The sequence below is a fragment of the Rhinoderma darwinii genome, chromosome 2 (assembly GCF_050947455.1).
Source record: "Rhinoderma darwinii isolate aRhiDar2 chromosome 2, aRhiDar2.hap1, whole genome shotgun sequence".
NCBI classification, from domain to species: Eukaryota; Metazoa; Chordata; class Amphibia; order Anura; family Rhinodermatidae; genus Rhinoderma; species Rhinoderma darwinii.
The window spans coordinates 166,508,439-166,525,105 of NC_134688.1; the positions used below are offsets into that span (position 1 = coordinate 166,508,439).

General features: G+C 40.2%; 1 protein-coding gene across 1 annotated transcript in view; it reads right to left on the reverse strand.

Annotated features, from left to right (window-relative positions):
• Positions 1-6,348: 6,348 nt before the first annotated feature.
• CLYBL (citramalyl-CoA lyase) overlaps positions 6,349-16,667 on the reverse strand; it is a 380,083-nt gene continuing 369,764 nt past the window's right edge. Inside the window, exon 8 of the mRNA XM_075850278.1 lies at positions 6,349-6,621. Coding sequence (XP_075706393.1) covers positions 6,514-6,621 — 108 coding nt within the window. The 3' untranslated portion in view covers positions 6,349-6,513. The remainder of the gene's footprint in view (positions 6,622-16,667) is intronic.

Genomic DNA, 16,667 nt, shown 5'->3' on the forward strand with positions numbered 1-16,667 from the left:
ATAGGGCTACAATACGTCGGCAAACATCTGCCCATTCATTTGAATGGGTTTGCCGACGTACTGTGCAGACGACCTGTCATTTACGCGTCGTCGTTTGACAGCTGTCAAACGACGACGCGTAAATTGACTGCCTCGGCAAAGAAGTGCAGGGCACTTCTTTGCAACGTAATTTGAGCCGTTCTTCATTGAACTCAATGAAGAGCAGCTCAAGATTTACGAGCGTCACAGACGCCTCGCATAATGCGAGGAGGAGCATTTACGTGTGAAACGAGGCAGCTGTTTTCTCTTGAAAACAGTCTGTCTTTTCACACGTAAATGCCTGCTATCGTGTGCACATACCCTTAACGAAAATGCTGCAGACATTTTCTGCAGCAATTCCGTTACGTGTGGACATGCCCTTACAATTCAATAAACGTGGAAAGCAATTTTCACCAACAAGAAACTATATTTCTTCAGTCTATCGTTGTTTTGTGCATTTACTATTACAAACACTCAGAAATAATTTCTATCATAATCATAAGGGTATGTTCACACGGCTTATTTTCGGCCGTTTTTCGGGCCGTAAACGGCCGAAAAACAGCCAAAAGGTCGGAAGCAGAACTCCTCCAAACATCTGCCCATTGATTTCAATGGGAAAAACGGCGTTCTGTTCCGACGGGCTATGAAAAAGGAGTGCATGTCACTTATTCAGCCGTTTTTAAAAAACGGCCATAAAAAACGCAGCGAAAAATGTGAGTATGATTAAAAAAGTTCTTAAAATCAGGAGCTGTTTTCTCTTGAGCTCCATATTTTCAGACGTTTTTTTATTTTGTGTGTGCACATACCCTGAGGGTATGTTCACAAGGTTAACAAATTACGGCTGAAAATATGGAGTTGTTTTCAAGGGAAAACAGCTCCTGATTTTCAGTCGTTTTTTAATCAAACTAGCGTTTTTTACGGCTGTTTTTGGAGCTGTTTTCCTATTGAGTCAATGAAAAACGGCTCATGAAGTGACATGCACTTCCTTTTATGGGGCGTCTTTTTTACGCGCCGTTTTTTGAAAATGAGGCGTTAAATAAAACGCCCCGTCGGAACAGGATGCCGTATTTCCCACTGAAGTCAATGGGCAGATGTTTGTAGGCGTTCTGCTTCAGATTTTTCAGCCGTTTTTCATGTGGTTTACGGCTTAAAATAGCCTGTGTGAACATACCCTTAGTGTAAACAGCATGGGAGGGATAATGAATGTAAGGCCAGTTTCTATATATTGGTTGGTATTTTGCTTCAGTATTTGTGAAACTAAAACCAGGAATGGCCTAAAAATACGGAAGAGATGCAAATCTTTCCATTAGGGCACGTTCAGACAAGGTGGAAATTTTCCTTCAAATTCACGGCAAATAGGCAACGAATCAGCAGAAAAATTTCCATATTTGGGGTATCGTCTAGACGTGGTGGATTTCACAGCTGGCTTGCCGTAGATTTCAGCCTCTGCATTGCATTTGCTGCTTCTCCGTAACAAACTGTTCATGCTGCAGAATGTAAATTCTAGTTTCCACACAGTTGTCTACCGCATTGTCTGCACTAAAAAGCTATAGAAACCAAAAGGAAAAAAAGTCTGCAGTGGAATTCCTCCGCAAATCCGCCATGTTTTATACCTTTTCTCTGTGTATTTTCCACTCCTGGTTATGGCTTACAAATACTGATGCAAAATACTGAGAAAAATACGCCTGTGTGAAAGTAGTTTAAGGGTGGATTTATATTACATGATTTTGTGCCTGGCCTGCCATTATCAAGAATATTTAGGCTGGGTTCACACAGAGTTGTTTGCAGGAGGAAAATCTGCCTCAAAATTCTGAATTTTGAGACAGATTTTCCTCTGCCTGCACGCCGATTTTCGCTGCGTTTTTTTCCCGCGGCCATTGAGCGCCACGGGCATAAAACGCAGCGAAATACGCTTTCTCTGCCTCCCATTGATGTCAATCGGAGGTCAGAGGCGTAAACGGCCGAAGATAGGACATGTCCCTTCTGTTTCTCACAAGCCGGTTTTTCCGCTCACGGGAAAAAAACGCCTCCGCCTCCCATTGAAATCAATGGGAGGCATTTTCGTCTGTTTTTTGGCGCGTTTTTTGGCGCGTTTTTTGGCGCGGTTTCCGCGTAAAAACACTAGTCAAAAAACTCTGTGTGAAGTCCCCCTTAGGCCAATTTCAAACGACAGTATTTTCTTCAGTATTTGTAAGTCAAAACCAGGAGTGGATCCAAAACACAAGTGAAAATCTTTCCATTACGCCTTTACTCTTTGTCGGTTCCACTCCTGGTTTTAGCTTGTATACTGATGCATAATACTGACCAAGATAATGCCATGTGAAAGTGGCCTATGGAATGTTTTGGATCTTAGCAAAAAAACCTATGCGTCTTAAAACCTTGTTCATACTAAATCACAGGTTGGATCTGTTCAGACGTTGCAAAAAACACAGTGGACTTGCCACAGATTTCAGTTTTTACATTGCAAAGGCTGAAATACGCAGTGAAATTCCGCTTCTTCTCCGCAACAGACAGTGCATGCTGAGGACTGAAAATTCCGCACCGCAGCCTATGGTCTGCAGCGGAGTTTTCCGCACCGTCTGCACGAAGATAACTAAAAAAGGTGTGGAATGCCACAGCAATTCCGCCACGTCTGAATGTGCCCTTATAGAAAGTACTGTATTCTGTATACTCTAAACGCCATATTTACTAACGCGTTACTCAGTTATTTACTTTAGATACGGAAGAAGATTGCCCAAACAGTCTTAAAACAGGGCATGACTAAAGGCCCTTTTACACCGGCTGACAATCGGCCAGTGCAGCGAACGCCGATCAACGAGACATCATTAATCAGCGCTCATTTGCTCCTGTCACGCGGAGCTATGGATGGGGACGAGCGGTTGTTACTCCGATCGCTCGTCCCCATCCATTATTATCATGTCCGTCTCCCTGTTTACACAGGGACATGGGCTGCCGACAACGATAATATTTCTCTTTTTTAAAACGATACGATCAGCAGATGATTGAGCGTTTGCTCGTTCATCTGCTAATCGCTATTATCAGGGCAATTATCGGGAATGAGCGTTCTATGAATGCTTGTCTGCCCGATCATTGCCCAGTGTAAAACCCCCTTAAGTGTCCGGTGACATATATACATATATATATATATATATATATATATATATATATATATATATATATATAATGTGTAAGATTCAGAGGCATCACTATTAAAACGAAAGTGTGATACAAACGGCTCTATTGCTATATGATCCAGACAATGAGTATAACAAGATAGAGGCAGACCAATGTGCACTGTGGAGTATGAAGCCACACATGCAGAATAATCTAACATACTTTATCTTGTCTCATATTGGGTAATTAAAGTATATTTTCATTTTTTTACTACCTATATATGTCCCTTTTTACCACATACAGTATAAGGTAAGACTACTGAAGCCAGACCATAAAATATAGGTTTCTTTGTTTTCATGGTGTGGCTACTTTCTTCCTATGGCAACTTTCACATTGCAGTATTTTTAATCAATATTTGAAAGCCAAAACCAGGAGTTGTTCCAAAACACATAAGACGTACAAATGTTCACACGGCCTATTTTCGGCTGTTTTTCGGGCCGTAAACGCCCGAAAAACAGACGAAAAATCGGAAGCAGAACGCCTCTAAACATCTGCCCATTGATTTCAATGGGAAAAACGGTGTTCTGTTCCGACAGGCCGTTTTTTTACAAAGACGTTTTAAAAAAACGGCCGCGAAAAAGAAGTGCAGGTCACTTCTTGGGAGTTTTTGGAGCCGTTTTTCATTGACTCTATGGAAAAGCGCTCCAAAAATGGCCGTAAAAAACGCGTTGAAAATCGCGAGTGGCATAAAAAACGACTTTCCCTTGAAAACAGTGCCGTATTTTCAGACGTTTTTGACTCAGCGTGTGAACATACCCTCACACTTTTCTCTGTGTCGGTTCCACTCCTGGTTTGGGCTTACAAATACTGATGCAAAATACTGAGCAAGATACTGCTGCGTGAAAGTGACCTATGTTCAATTTTACAGCTTATCTTCCATATAGTGGGAGGCAAAAATGAGAAAAAGTCTTCAACATTTTATTATTTTCTGAGAAAATGTCTCTATCCTCCACCATATACACAAATATGTATCATGGAGAATAATTTATGACAATTATTAAACTGGATTCAAAAACAGCATTTAGATGAATTTTTCGCCGTATTTTTAGCCAAAAATTTTTGCCCAGATGTTTGCTATTGGCATCTAAATATCTCTAAACATGGTTATGGTGTTTTTCAAGGCATTTTTCTACGTAGACTACATACCTCCGCACACTATTTTTGCAGCGTTTTTAAACGCCTGTAAAAAATGCCAGCGATTCCAAGAGTTTTTATGGCGTTTTTGGTGCCTTTTTTTTATTTAGTAACATTTTTAACATGCGTTTTTTTTCGGGCATATTTGAAGTCGTATAGAGAAACCTACGCCATTGACCCCAAAAATGGCACAAAAACACTGCAAACGAAGATGCTTTGTATGTAATGTTTACTGTATTTTACTACAAAAAAAACGCTGGTAAAAACGCCAATGATAACGCCACAAAAAACGCAGTAAAATGCTGTAAGGCATGCATAAAAAGACATTTAAAATAAATGCCATGAAAAAAGTATGCACAATTTAACTGCAGGCTTTATTTAATGAAATTTTAAACGCAAAGAAAACCTTGTGTGAGCCCAGCCTTAGGCTGGATAAAACCCACTTTTTTAAGTTTTTCGTGGCGTTTTTTATTATGTTTTTAACAGCATTTATTTATGCGTTTTTATTGCAGCCAGACGTTACATTAAAGCCTATAGTGAAATATAAAATGCACTACATTTAACTGCGTTTTGGTTTGTGGAATTTGAGATAATCTTTTGGTCAGAGGTATTTTTTTCAAAACTCAGCATTCTCCGGGGTATGGTGTTTTTTCAGGTGTTTTTCCCATAGGCTTCTCTAAAGGACTTTAAAAGTGGCAGAAACAAAAGCATGTACGAAATAAGACTACATTAAAAACTCCACCAAAACGCCATAAAAATCGCTACTTTGTTTTTACAATACGCTGGCGTTTTTACATGCAGCTTAAAACGCCAGAAAAAAACCTGTGTGATGGAGGCTTAAGTGTATGTTTACACGTGGCATTTGGCTGCAGTTCTTGATGTATTTTTCTGTATGTAATAAAAATGACAAGAAAAATATATTTCTATCATTAAAAAAGGGAAAAAATGCATACATTTCTGGCACCCGTGACAAAGTTGGACATTGAATAAGCAGTTTTATCAGAAGTGTCAGAACAACCTAAAATTTTGTCTGAAACGGCCTTTATGCACATGCGGTAACGGTGCCATTGACTAACAATTTCTATGTGAATGTGAAGATATTTTTACGTTGAGCGGTGGAACACTTTCTCCATATTGATCGCCTGAGCTTTTGTTTTTACCTTGCAGATGTAGCTTCAGATCCGTCACCTCTGACCCAAATGAATCCCCTTCTCCTTGATGATGGGGTCACAAGGCTGACGTTTATTCAGGCCTGAAGATCACTTCTCTGAGATATCTCTCCCTGTGATATCATGAGTAAGAATACCTTGCAGTGTCCTCCTCCAGACGCTACACCGGTCAAGCAAACACTTTATATGTGAAACAAGGGTTAATCGGGTCTTAGTACTGAACATTGTCATATTTAGGAGTAACAATAAATTGCAGAACACTATTAGTAAGTGGCTGGCGAGCGGGGTATCAGCACCTATCTGGAGGGAAGATGAATGGTGTTTTCTATTTACCCATTTAAATAAACAGAGCAGCCTTCCCGGGGTGCGCGTGTAAGGGCAGCTCATAGAGAGGTTGGTGCATGGTGTCGAACTTTCTATTCTGCTTCTTTCTTTAAGAGCAGTCCTGGGTGCCCGGGCCACAAAGCCTCATGATTTAATGAGGAACAGAAACAAAATGTCTGATTGTTGCGGTTTGAAGCTTCATTCGAGGCCTCTGGCAGCACAAGCTGATCCTGTGCAGCTTCAATACCCCTGGCCCTGAATATAAGAGTACACAGTGAATAGGGGACAATGGCGGCTTGTTATGTTTATTTACCCTCACTACAAGCTGGGTTAACCTCTCCAAAACAGCTTGGCTAAGCCAGTTAACAAGACGCAGCATATGACCTGTGGTGGTATCTCCAGTGTCATGTAAATGTGGCTACACAGGGCCATCCTGCACAAGTTTATAGCCCTTGTTACCCTCTCTTACATGTTTATAGGAGAAAGCAGGATAAATGGTGGTGCCCAGAAGAAAGTCAGGACTGAGAGCTACTGGAGGTGACATTTATTGTAATGAATGGCATACATATACAGAATAGAAATGCATCCTGATCATTCTGGTATCAATGGCGTCCACTGTTCCTCAGAACATTTCTCAAGTCTCCCTCCGTCCTCTAAGACAAGTGCTGTATGGAGTGGACTCCCGGCGAGAGCTTCATTTAACAGATGATTCGTTCTTGATGGCTGTGGCAAGCGTAACGATGTTCTGTGCCTGCTTAAGCAAGGGCATGTCGATCATGCTCCCATGGAAAGTGAATGCCCCCTGCAACACATCAAAGAAACAAGACCACAAATAAAGCCTTAATATGTCTCTTTCTGTACACACAACAGCCGCCTTCAGGTGATCAGCACATCCAGCTATCTCACAGTCATCGCCAACACATAACATCAGGCACAGGGAAGACAGGTCAGCCATACTGTACCCACAGATCAGCAGGGGCAAACATGTCTCACTATATTAAGATGTAGAGCGGTTGTATTACAACTAGTCCCAGCATACCCTGCTAGGCACAGAATGCTACAGATCTAGCAGGGCTTTCATCTGGTCAGCACTTATACACCGCACTGCATAGAAACCTACCGTACACTCTTAAATCTGAAAGTCCTAATCAAGTCCGCAAGTGTTAAATGACAAATTCAGCTCTGCTACATCTGTATATAAGCAATACTGACTTACTAAATGTTAGTGCAGGCATCGAGGATTCATATTCACTGGTATTGTCTAGTATGGACAGTAGAAATATATTTGTATTTTCTCCTAACTCATGCATATTAGTAACTGGAAACAAATTCATAAAATAGTCTCCTAAAACAAAATATTTTACAGTTTCTACTTTTAGAGGTCAAAAAAATGATACAAAATTAGTTTTACCAACAGTTCAGCTGTGTCCATTGTGTTTCTCTCAGTACCTGCTTTTTCAGAAATAAATACACAAAAATAACAATCCCCAAACATAAGAAACCACAATGTAAAACACTAAATGTGAAAAAATACATAGAATATTACACATCCGCATTTCCCTAAAAACATACTTTTAGTGCCATTTTTAGGTACCTGCAGCTAAACAAGCAAAAAAAAACAAAACCACAAAATAAAAAATACTATTAATGCAGCCTGCCGCATTACTGCCCAGTAAGGGAATGTTCAGTGGCACGTGGCGGAATTTTCCCGCTGAAAATGTTGCTGCAAATTCGGTGCGAATTTGCAGAAACATTTGCATATTTGACAGGTAATTCAGACGTTGCAGATATCACAGTGGACTTGCCACAGATTTTAGTTTTTGCATTGCAAAGGCTGAAATCCGCAGTGAAATTCCGCTGCTTCTCCGCAACATAATGTGCATGCGGTAGAGGGAAAATTCTGCACCGTAGCCTGATTTCCGCATAGTTATTTTCCGCAACGTCTGAACTAAGTTTCCTAAAAATGTATAGAAACCTATGAAAAAAACCGGCTGCTGCAGAATTCCACTGCGGACTGTCCGCAGCGGAATTCAACAGCAATTCTGCCACATCTGAATGTGCCCTAAGGGTGGATTTAAGACGTATCAATCTTCGTAATGGAAAAATCTGAGGCGGAAAGTTACACTATGCAATCTTATGGGTGTAAAAAAAAAATCTGCCGCACATATATTGTTAAAATTTGAATGCAGAATTTTTCTGCTTCAAATTTTTTTTAATTTTTGATGTCGAATTTCATCAGAGAGTTCAATGCTATGCAAAATTCTGCACCAGATATTGCAGCAGAATTACCGTAGAGGATTTTGTGGTGTATTTTTATTCCACATGTGAATCTACATTAAAAAACAAAAAGTGATTTTTTTTTAAATGTAACAATTTTATTGTCAATTTGGACATATGTTTTTCCCAAAGTTTTTTAAGTCCTATAGAGAAGTCTATGGGAAAAACAACAGAAAAAACGCCACACTTAGAACAAAACGCCACTGACCGAAAAACACCACAAACCAAAATACTGTGTATGTAGACGTTCTCTTATTTTACCATAAACTTTAAAGTAACATCTGCCAGCAGTTTTTTTGGGGGGGGGGGGGGGGATAAAACTTAAAGAAAAAAAAAAGTGAAAAAGTCATTACTAAAACCTGTTCAATTGGGTGAAAATCATTGTTGCGGCATGGTGACGTTATCCAGTGCAATGTGACCATAGCAGCCAATGGCACTTCAGCAGTGAAGTCACTAAGGATGACACGTCTCCACTATTAAATGTAAAAATATAATAGGGTACAGCACGGACTTCGTCTATGCAATTATGGATGCGATCTAGACATGCAACATTTTGACTTTATGAAAAGATTCCCAAGCATTTGTCTAGCCAAAACGTCACATGTCTGGATTCAATCCATAATTGCATAGACGAAGTGAGTGCTATACAATATTATTTTTTTTACATTGGATATACCTGTGGATGATACGGACCAAGTCCACAGGAGACATAGACCACATTTCAATAATTATTTTGAACCTGGAGTACTGTTCGCCATTATTGTTGACTTACGTCTCCACTATCGTCTCCCCTTATGCCAGATGAGACATTGTGTCACTGGATGACACATTCTCTGCCGATGGCAAATAGAAGTGCCGGGGAAACTGGTGTACGATTGGCATCAAAGTTATACATTTTATTTCGTTTTTATTATAAACCATTACTGGAAAACCCATTTAAGTAGCATCCAAGAGTGGAAATGATGCTGTGGCATGTAAATGATCCCATATACACCTATAAGGGGTTTTCTCACCAATAACATTTCTGGCATATTCATTCTATATGTGTAATATAATAGACTGCACTATATACCTTTGGGTAGTGCTAGTTCCCACATCTTTAAATAATAAATCTGTACTCTGCACTCAACGTTTCAATGCCTAAAGTGATTGATTTATTGAGATATTACAAATAGCAATCCAGGAATTTATGTAAACAGACAATAGACCTTCATTAGAATATCTGGATAGAAGGCGATAGCATAGAAGTATGTATCCCCACTAAATATACAAGACTTATAGAAAATGAACAAAGTTCTAAATATACAGAATACAATTTTATCAGTTTGAGATGCCATGAATTTCTGACGTCCGTCTGCCAGGACTGGCCAAACCTGTTTTTAGCAGTCAGACCCCCCCACGTGACATATTTTCAGCATACCTATCATGATATTACGAATGTTACTTGTTAGACAACCCCTTTGACAATTCACAAGTAAATGACTGTGAATTCTCATGTCTAAAGCATTAAAATATCACCCTATTTGTACCGCTACGGTAAACTTGGCTTTACATGCTACATGCTTAGTTTGCTGCTATTGTACAAACAAGACCGTTCTGAATTGTCGATACATTGTCAGGATCAGGACAATGACTGATAACCAGGTGAAATATCTGCAAATACAATAGTCAAAAAAGGCACTGGCAGATCTAGAATCCTAATGTAAGTGTACGACTTATTCACAGACAATCCAATGCACAGAATATTCCTGCAGTGGAAGCTGCCGGTGAGTGGCTCTCGTTCAGCCTGGTGATCAGGATGTTTTCTAGTGATTGCTGTCTTTTTGCTGTCTTTCTGCATTTTGTGCCTTGCTATTACATAAAGCCGGTCTGTGAACCTGCTTAAAGCATTGTTAGATCTCCTGAATAGTCATTGTAGAAGGTATACCCCGTACCCTTATCACAACCGTGCCCGTGTCTTATTCGTTTTTAAAGTGTCTTCACCACTAAACATATCTGAAATCAATTGGTGTCATTTGGGGGGAATTAAAGAAAAATTAAGCAATATGTGGCCATGTGATCTACAATAATTCAATAACGTATATGAAATAAAAGCCAATTTTCAGGTCAGGAATATTTTACAGAAAGAAGAAAAAAAAAAACTACATCCAGCAACTAGTTGTCAAGGACAACCACTAAACCCGAGCTGGCAGAAATCCAGAACTGTCACTAAACTGGATCTGTGAGACGAGGGAAACAGAAATCATTTGGAACACTTTAACATCTTCACTGCCAGAGGCAGGGAATTCCCTAGAAGACACCTAAAGTACATAATAGAAACCTTTATAAGAAGAGGTTCCATATCTGAGACATTTAAAGAAGAGTAAAATTACCCGATGAAATACTCCACATTCTGGTGTACACCGCCTTGTGAGTATAAATAAATAGATGTGGCAGAGGGAAATGGGATGAGAAAAAGCGACGTAGATTAACGAAAATATAACCTTTATTAGGTATGTTTAATATATTGTCACCATGCGAGTTAAAATGAGCCTTTATCCGGATAAATACTGGGATAGGATTCTCTATTCCTGGTTCATTTTATTCACATGGTGACAATATATTAAACATACCTAATAAAGGTTATATTTTAGGTCATCTACGTCGCTTTTTCTCATCTCATTTCCCTTTTGTCACATTTATCAATATCTGTAACAGTTACAATACTAATCACGTTACACCTTATAGCCAGAATCTTTTTCAATACATAAAATGTAAATGATTTGAATCTGGATCCCAACAAATAAACTTTAGGAGAACGGGGACAGAAGAAAGACAAAATTTCCAGTTAATATTAACCCTGTGGGTCCTTTAAAGGCCAGAAAGTTATGTACATGTTGGTGTTTGACACCAGTAAGGCCACGGATAGATGTGACAGACAATTCCTGCTGCAGATTATTTCACAAATCCGAGGAAAAAAAGGCAATGATTATGTGGCAAAATTCGCATGTTACATACAGATTTTGTTGCAGGTCTCCCCCCACGCATTACAAAGGGTGAAATCCACAGTAGAAATTTGCTGCTTCTCTGCACATGAATAAGCATATTTTAAAAACCCCATCCACTTGTATTGTCCTGAAAATTGCTGAGGATTTGCAATGCGAAATCTGCACCGCATTGCAAATGAAAATGCGCTAATGAAACATAGTAACCAAATAATGACTCATGCATAAAAACTGTTGTAACAAAACATTGCTGCCCATAATCATCACTCAGATTCTAGCCTTCATGTGGGTAAACGAAAGGTTATGAAATGTTTTTATTTAATTTAATTTGTTTTTATATATCTAAATATTATAAATAAGTAATTTATGCCCCTTAATATTTATTTTTTTATTAATACTTTTACATTCTTCTGGGGGCTGCCATCTTTATTATAATCTGTGTATGTGTCTCTTCACCACACATATGCTATACGGCACATACAGGGCATAGGTGAGTAGGGACGTGAATCGACCACATCTCCTAGGCTGGTGCCGTTCTAGCTGTGAACTGCGCATGCTCTGTGGCATGCGCAGTTCACAGCGACACTGCACAGGCGCTCGCTTCTAGGGGGAAAGCCGGCACAATTTTATTAAAGATCGGAAGCGGATGCCGGATACTATTATGACGAATTCCGGCCGCAGCTTCCGGAAACACACGGAGGTGGATTAGCAACTGCAACAGAGGAGTGGAGGCGGCAGTAACAGAGTAAGTACATTATTGGGGTGGGTGGCTGGTGAGAGAAGTGGCAGGTTTCATTGGGGACGACAAAGGACATGCCGAGGTACACTATTGGGGTGGGGGGAGGATAAAAATGTCTGTGACCAGGATCACCATTGGGTTGGGAGGAGAGACAGGTCAGTGGCGTCCGGTGTGTTTGTTTGGTGGCAGTGGAGGAGAATAATGTGCGTGGCAGGATCACTATTGGGTTGGGAGGAGAGACAGGTCAGTGGCGGAGAATAATATGCGTGGCAGGATCACAATTGGGGTGTGGGGCGCTCACAAAATAGAGCTGCACAGTTGTAGGCCGTTTGAAGACATTCCACCCCCTCCCCTGCCTGGCATTAGCCAGAAAAGGGGGTGTTGCAAACATTTTTAATTTAATAAACATAAATCCATTATATAAAAGAAAATGTCATGACACATTTCCATTTAGCGTTTGGCGAACCATAGTAGTATAAATGAACGCCACATCGGAGTGGTATTTATTTGTCAAAGTCTCATTTAAGTATGTCAAAATTGTATAAAATTTACTCAGTGCCATGTCACATTTTGATAAATTTGAGACAATCTCTACCATTTTTCAAACTCAGAAATATGTCTTTACTTACAACAAAGGTAATACTATCTTCTTTATTTAAAGGGGCTTTCCGAAACATAAAATTTTTAGAATTTTTTCAATTTTCAATGTTTGATCAGTAAGGGTCTGACCACCGTGACCCCCCACTGATCAGCAATATTAGGGTGTAATTTTGCTTTTCAATAGCTTCCCATTCAATGTTTATCCAAGCACAGAAGTTCATTTGTATGAGTGGCTGTGTCTGTCCCGTTCACCTGAATGGGACAAGCTGCAGCTACACGTGTGTAGGAGCCTCTGTAAACAATAAATGAGATGCAGAATTTTGGGCGTTCGAGAAGCCGGACCCATTAGACAACCCCCTTTTTTTAACGTGTAATATGTAAAGAACTGTAGAATTCAATTGAAATGTAGGCATACATTTTTAAAAAAAAATAGCTGTTTACCAGTAAAAAAGGTCAATGATAATGATGATGAACTTAAATTATCTCTATTATGGATCATTTTAATTTCTCTAAATACAAGCAGCAATGTAAATGTTTTCATTTTGGTTGCCATGGCAATGCTAGGGTCATATAGAAAATGGAAGCAATAGAAAAAAATAGCATATCGGTAAATTAAGCACTATCAAAAGAAAATTATGAATATTAACATTGCACCAATATGGCGACCAGCAGCTGGCGCATGCATATGTCCATTTTGTATTTAAGCAACAACCCAAGATACCATAGATATGGTTAGAATACGGTCTTGGCTCTTCCTATAGAACATGATCTTACTTCAGCTTCGGTTCTCTCATGCAAACAGACTTAAGGTGATCATTTGTTCATTATTTCATCGAACGTTAATATTGTAAAATCGGATTATCAAGAGGAACACACACACACATATACATATATATATATATATATATATAACATTTTATATATTATTTTTACATCAGTTTGGTACGGACTAATATTTGCCACATCCTTGATAAGTTGGACTAATAGAAATACTTAGTTCTGAAAACTTAGTGGTGAGAGTAAGGCCAGATTCACACGAGCGCTGCGCATCTCGGACGTGAAAAACTGCAGTTTTTCACGTCCGAGGTGCATCCGTGCTCAGCGCTGCGGGACGCGATGTCACGCATCCACCATAGATGAGAGTCTATGGAGGGATGCGTGATGCGTGAAAAGATAGGACATATCCTATTTTCCCACGGACCCTTCACACGGTCCGTTGAAACAACGCCTGTGTGAACGGCCACATTGAATTACATAGTTCTGTGGGACAGCCGCTGTTTCAACGGCTGTCCCACGGACGTTTAACACATTCGTGTGAATCAGGCCTAAAGACTTTACCAATGTGGCAAGACGTCTCCTTAAAATACCTTGATTCTAATCCATATATTTGTACCCCCATAGTTTTTTGACTTTTTTCCCCTCTGTCTAAATTTCCTCCTCTCTTCTTATGTCAATTTTACAATTCTTTTTTATTTATCCTCCAAATTTTCAACAACATATAGTCAGTAACATATCAGTAAAAGTCAATAACACATACACCGTTCAGCCATAACATTAAAACCTCTGAAACGTTGCAGTGACACCTGTAATGGGGTGGAATATATTAGGCAGCAAGTGAACAATCAGTTCTTAAGGTTGAAGTATTGGAAGAAGGAAAAATGGGCAAGAATAAGGATCTGAGCAAGACAAGGACCAAATTGTGATGGCAAGACAACCGGGTCAGAATATCTCCAAAAGGGCATGTCTTGTAGGGTGTTCCTGATATGCAGTGATTAGTACCTACTAATACTGGTCCAAAGAGGGACAAGCAGTGGACCTGGTACAGGGTAATGAGCGCCCAAGGCTCGTTGATGAATGTGGGCAGCAAAAGTTAGCCTGTCGAGATCAACCCCACAAAAAAGATACTGCAGCACAAATTGCTGAAGATGTTAATACTGGCTCTGATAGAAAGTTGTCTAAATACACAGTGCATTGCAGCTTGCTGTGTTCGGGGCTGCACAACCACACCACAGACCAATCAGAGTGCCCATGCTGACCCCTGTCCACTGCCGAAAGCGCCTACAATGGGCGCATGAGCATCAGAATTGGTCATGGTTTAAGAAGGTGGCCTGGTCTGATAAATGTTATTTTCTTTACATCATGAGGATGAGGGTGTGTGTGTGTGTGTCTTACCTGGGCCTTTGTGTTTTATGGTTTACCTGGGGAAGAAGATGGCACCAGGATGCACATTAGGAAGAAGGCAAGCCGAAGGAAAACAAATTGTTCAGGAATGGTTTGGTGAACATGAAAAAGAGTTCAAGGTATTGACTTGGCCTCCAAATTCTCTATATCGTAATTCGATTGAGCATCTATGGGATATGCTGGAAAAACAAGTTCGATCCATGGAGGCCCCACCTTGCAACTTACAGGACTTGAAGGATCTGCTGCTAACGTCTTATTGCCAGATACCACAGGACACCTTCATTGCTCTTGTGGAGTCTATGCCTCAATGGATCAGAGCGATTTTGGCAGCAAAAGGGGGACTCAACACAACGTTAGGCAGGTGATTTTAATGTTACGGCTGATCTGTGTAGGATCTGCATGGTTTACCTTCTATGTCAATTTCTGCCACAGGAGAGGGGATTTCCTGTGAGCACTGTTATGCTGACTAAGGCAATGTAGTTTGCTCTTAAAGAGGTTTTCCCATCTTGGAAATTTATGGCCCCATCTGGGACCCCCACCTATCAATAGAATAGGGCCCCCTGACCGCCTTACTACCTTGTCCGGCTCTCGCTGCTCCCCGGTCATGGTCTGACTAGGTGGTTGGGAGTACAGAAACAGCTGAGCTCGCTGAGCTACTCTGATTCCAGGATGCCTATAGAAGTGAATGGCAGTTACGGAAGCAGCATAGCACAGCGAGCTTCGCTGTTTCTGGAACTTGGGAGCTATGGAAACAGCATAGCTCACTGTGCTACGCTGTTTCCAGAACTCTCATTCACTATGGGTGTTACAGAAACAGTAAAGCTGAGTGAACTTGGCTGTTTACGTACTCAAGACCACCTAGTCAGACAGTTCTCGGGGGAGCAGCGGGAGCCAGACAATCTAGGATGGGGTTCAGGGGGCTTTATTCTATAGGTGCAGGTCCCAGAGGTGGATACGCCATAAATGTCCAAGATGGGAAAACCCCTTTAAGGAGACTCCATGACTGTCACTATTATGAGGCAAAGTGACCGCCCTGACAAGAGACAGCCACATTGATCCACTTCTTACCACACTACTGCGCTGCTGTCCCCTTCTAGAAGGATGCTACTGTGAGTAGCCAAATCAGTGTTCCCTCGGAGCAATACTGTCCGGAATTGTGCTGCTCTCTGTCGCCTATTGAATGAGAGCAGGAGAGAGGGAACATTTGCCATCTCATCTATTCTATATGATAGAGTACAGGTGATCCTGCTCAAACCATAAATTGGTAAAGGTACCAACACACAATGCATTTGCCTGCTCTTGGGGACTGGGTTGCACAGAAGGTAAATGGACTATTTACCACTGGCGTGTATGTGATGCGTTTTTTGGCACGTTTTATGCACTAAAAACAGATCATTTAAGCATCCCATTGACATCAATGGGAAAGCGCATTGTTAGTGCATACGACAGATTTTTTTCTGCGCAAGCGTATTTAAAAAACACGTTATGTAAAAAGGGAAACTTTAGGGCAGTCCTTTGGCACGTAAAACGCACTGAAAATGCGCCTAATTCTCGTACTCAACGGGAGTCCTAATTACGCACCAAAAACGTGCAAAAACCATGCATAAAACGCGTCAAAAAACGCAAGGAAACGTGTCAAAAACTACTGTATTTTTTTTTTTTTTAAAACGCTTTACAAAAATGCTAGCATTTTTTACATGTTTACACGTTGGTTTTTTGGAGCGCCATGTGAACAAGGCCTAATAGTTGGGTGTTATAATAAGGCAACAGTCCGTTGAAAATTTAGTTATACAAATATGTGGATTTTTGCACATAAAATGGGTATTAAAATTTTGGGTATTATTAAATGGGTAATAAAATTTGAAATATGAGTTTGTTTTATGTCAATCCTTCAATTTTTTTTGGAGGGGATAAGCATACTATGTAGGGATGGCCCAACGACTGCATATAACGATTCCATATTGTAGTTCTAAATGTCTGTTTTTCTTATTGACAAGAAAGCCTAAAAGTCAATGAATGCACTGACTATAGTAGAACATGTATATCTACAATAAACAAAACATGATG